Genomic DNA, 4,010 nt, shown 5'->3' on the forward strand with positions numbered 1-4,010 from the left:
TTTAAACTTAACTTACTAGTACATTATAATTAATTTACTAACTAAAGTAACTTTAAGTTAACTAATACTAGTACATGCTAGTTTCTTATTTAGTTATGTATAGTATATATATATATATATATATATATATATAGTTTGAAGCTTTCATTCATGTCTTTGCGTTTACAAAATGTCTGAAATGATTTTTGTTTTTGATATTACATTGTATCAACCCCAACACTCTCAGTCGTCTGTATTTACGTCCGACAAACGACAGTTGCCTCTAATTTCATCTTGTATCTGTAGTAAAATGTTTTCATTCTAACTAGCTTTACTGTTTATGTTCGATTTTAATATTTTATTTTGCTAATGACGTTTATCGATTGCCTGATATAAAGACCTTGTTTTTTTATTCTGAACTTGATAAATCGTTCTTCGTTAATAAACAGATGCATATTATTCATACTTAGTTGCTAAACCTGACCATTTAATGTTTACCAAAAATAACACAATTTTTAAATTTTTTTAGCAACTTTTTAAGCCGCCATGAAGTGTCTTGCCTTGTGGTGGTTAGCCCTACTTTTCGTGGTGCAAGTACAGGGAAGTGATTGGGGAGCTTGGGAGGATGAATACATCGTCAAAAAGATCAAGAAACCAGTTCCGATTCCACACCCTGTCCCGGTGCCCAAAATCATCCCTGTCCCCAAGCCTTATCCTGTATACAAGCGTGTACCTGTCCACGTTCCTGTCCACATACCTGAAATCATTCATAAGGTGCAACATATTCCAAAGATCGTCCACGTACCCAAAGAGGTCATCATCAAAAAGCCTGTACCCGTTCCGCACCCAGTCCACCATCCAGTGGTAGTCAAAGTGCCACAACCTTACGTGGTGAAAGTACCTCAGCCTTACCCTGTCCATAAGCCCTATCCTGTAAAAGTCCCAGTTAAGGTACCTAAGCCTTTCGTCGTACCCCTGCATAAAGAAGTGCCAGTACACGTGTCTGTTAAGGTGCCATTTGAAGTACCTTTGGTTAAAGAAGTACCATATTACATCAATAAGCCTGTGCCTGTCTAGTAAGTTAAATTTTATCTCAGCTTTATTGCTTATAAACTTAACTTGCATATATCCAATATAATTTGAGCTCATGTTCTATAGGCAATAAGTAGTATTCCGTTGATTTGTTTAAGAACTACAGGTACGCTAATGACTCCAGTCAAATTAGAACAGAAATTGTAACGTTACTGTGTATGTCTTATACACAGGGTTGATCTTTGGTTGAAGTACTGAAATGTCGCTGTTCTTATAGTTATGAATAGATCTAAACATTACATTAAAAACGCAGTTATTTTTTTATCTGCTTTAAATTAGGGGAAGACCGGAATTAAACTAAATTTCCCTGATAAATATCAATCTGTAATTGTATCAGATATATTAACATTTGTTTTGATCATTTTAATGTTGAACTGTTTTACACTGCCACTAGGTTAAGACTGATGATTTAAGGTCTCGGGAGAAAATCGGAAATTTTAAATGAAAGAATGGGGTATTGATTATACTTGCTTGTTAATTGAACATTGTACAAAGTTACTAGAAGGTTATCTGCCCTAACAGTCCTTAACATTGTACAAAGTTACTAGAAGGTTATCTGCCCTAACCGTCCTTAACATTGCACAAAGTTACTAGAAGGTTATCTGCCCTAACCGTCCTTAACATTGCACAAAGTTACTAGAAGGTTATCTGCCCTAACCGTCCTTAACATTGTACAAAGTTACTAGAAGGTTATCTGCCTTAACCGTCCTTAACATTATACAAAGTTACTAGAAGGTTATCTGCCCTAACAGTCCTTAATTTTGAAGTGATAGACTAGAGTGAATGTAACTAGTCAACATCACCCACCGCCAACTCTTGGGCTACTCTTTTAACAACGAATAGTGGAATTGCCCGTCACATTGTAATGCCCTTACTGCTGAAAAGGCACGTTTGGTGACGGGATTCGAAACCGCGACTCGCATATCGTGAATGAGTGCCCTAACAACCAGGCTATACCAGGCCTGCTGAGTGGTCTAAAAAAAAGACTTTATATCCGCGTTGACAGCTTCAACTAACAGCTGGGGTCTGACTCCCACTTCGGGTAAACCCTTATTTATAAATATACAGTAGGGAAATGCATTATAGCTGTCGTAGATTTGTTTGAGGCATAATAATATAGAGTTGTAAAATCACTGCTGTTTTGATCCTCTATTCTTTTGTCTCTTTTTTAAAGTATCTAAAAGTAAGAATGAAGGAAATGTGTTAATCAAAATAAAACTAAAGCTCATGTAGTTTTGAAAATAGTTTTGCTAGTTTAACATGTTTAATAAAAACAACTCTGACCATTTTATACGAGTGAGAAAAGTACTGCAGTTTGCCTAATGGGACTCGGAAATGGGCAACAATAGGACTCGGAAATGGGCAACAACTATTAGTCTTCAAATAAGATTTATAAACTATCGTTTTATGAAGTACAAATTTTACCTCTCCTGTAAAGAGTAATGATATTTTATCAAAACGTTTTACATGTACAAAAAAATACTGAAAGAAAACAACAACAGTCGAATTAAAATAAAGGGATCAGTCATATATATCAGTAAAGGAGAGGAAGAGCCGAGTGATGTAAAATCACAAAACCTGTAAAGAGTTAATGTAAAAATGAGTAAGATAAACAAGGAAAAATTTGGGAATACTTAACCCCTTTTTCATTGCAAATGGAACAAGTAGTAAGTTGAGTTAGCCATGTTCCCCCCCACACGTTTTTCTTGTTTAACTTATCCACTTTTACATGACATCTTTACATAGCTTGCTATTCCCCCCCTTATTTTTTTGTTTAACTTATCCACTTTTACATGACATCTTTACATGGTTTGCTATCTCCCCCCCCCTTATTTTTTGTTTAACTTATCCACTTTTACATGACATCTTTACATAGTTTGCTATTCCCCCCTTATTTTCTTGTTTAACTTATCCACTTTTTACATGACATCTTTACATAGTTTGCTATTCCCCCCCCTTATTTTTTGTTTAACTTAGCCACTTTTACATGACATCTTTACATAGTTTGCTATTCCCCCCTTATTTTCTTGTTTAACTTATCCACTTTTACATGACATCTTTACATAGTTTGCTGTTTTATATTACTTGACTTTTCTTCTTTTTTTAATTACATCTATACATGTATGACCCCTTTATTGCAACTTGGCTGCTTTCATACATATAAAATGTTTTGATGAGACGTAAGTTTTCAGTTGGTTATCCTAAATGAAACCTGGTGAGTGTTTGATATACTTATCTTTGTTAAAATCTTACGAAGAACACATATTTGACTTCGTTTAATTAGAGTTAAACAAAGTGATTCAGCGGTGCACCTGAACGCTATAGTTATCCATGGTTATTTTTCTTTCTGTTCTTAGTGAGGAGGAGGAAGGCTGGCACTGAAGACTGGACTTATAAAGAGGTGAATACAATTGGACGAATTCATAAATGTTACCTTTCATCAAAAGACTGTCCAAGTCTTTTGATTCCTACAACGTGTTATGTGGAAACATCCACTTTTCTAACGCTTTAAGAATACCTCCTGTAAGAATACTTCCTTTAAGAATACTTCCTGTAAAAATACTTCCTTCCTCTCATCAACTCCCTTTTCGATTCTTCTTGAAAACCAAATTAAGAGTGCTGGTCTGTAAAACAGAGCTATTCTTTGTTTATTTTTTTTTACTTTTGTAAAACATTGTAAATATATTCATGTTGGACATTTGCCTTGGTTGTAATAAAAACTTGAACACCAACTACTGGAATACTGAATTTTATTCCTCCAAGTAAAAAAAAAATCACATCAAAAATAAGATATCAATGAATTTCTGATGGGGGAAAACAAAGGCTGATAATAAATATGAAGACTGTAAATAAGACACAAAGCATTTTTATTTACAAAAACTTCGCCCCCCCCCCCCAGTGGCACAGCGGTATGTCAGCGGACTTACAACGCTAGAAAC

The 4,010-nt window shown here is 34.8% G+C and overlaps 1 protein-coding gene across 1 annotated transcript; it reads left to right on the forward strand.

Annotated features, from left to right (window-relative positions):
• The first annotated feature begins 525 nt into the window (after nt 1-525).
• Nucleotides 526-3,532, forward strand: LOC106477038 (proline-rich protein 4-like). The gene is made up of 2 exons (XM_022380750.1): nt 526-1,055; nt 3,429-3,532. The coding sequence occupies exons 1-2, from the start codon at nt 526-528 to the stop codon at nt 3,451-3,453; spliced, it is 555 nt and encodes a 184-aa protein (XP_022236458.1). The 3' UTR covers nt 3,454-3,532.
• The last annotated feature ends 478 nt before the right edge of the window (nt 3,533-4,010 follow it).

Source organism: Limulus polyphemus, unplaced genomic scaffold (genome assembly GCF_000517525.1).
Source record: "Limulus polyphemus unplaced genomic scaffold, Limulus_polyphemus-2.1.2 Scaffold12601, whole genome shotgun sequence".
Lineage (NCBI taxonomy): Eukaryota > Metazoa > Arthropoda > Merostomata > Xiphosura > Limulidae > Limulus > Limulus polyphemus.

Coding starts and splice junctions, on each gene's coding strand:
- LOC106477038 (XM_022380750.1), top strand. CDS start 526: ATGAAGTGTCTTGCCTTGTGGTGGTTAGCCCTACTTTTCGTGGTGCAA. Junction 1,056..3,428: donor AATAAGCCTGTGCCTGTCTA/GTAAGTTAAATT, acceptor TTCTGTTCTTAG/TGAGGAGGAGGAAGGCTGGC.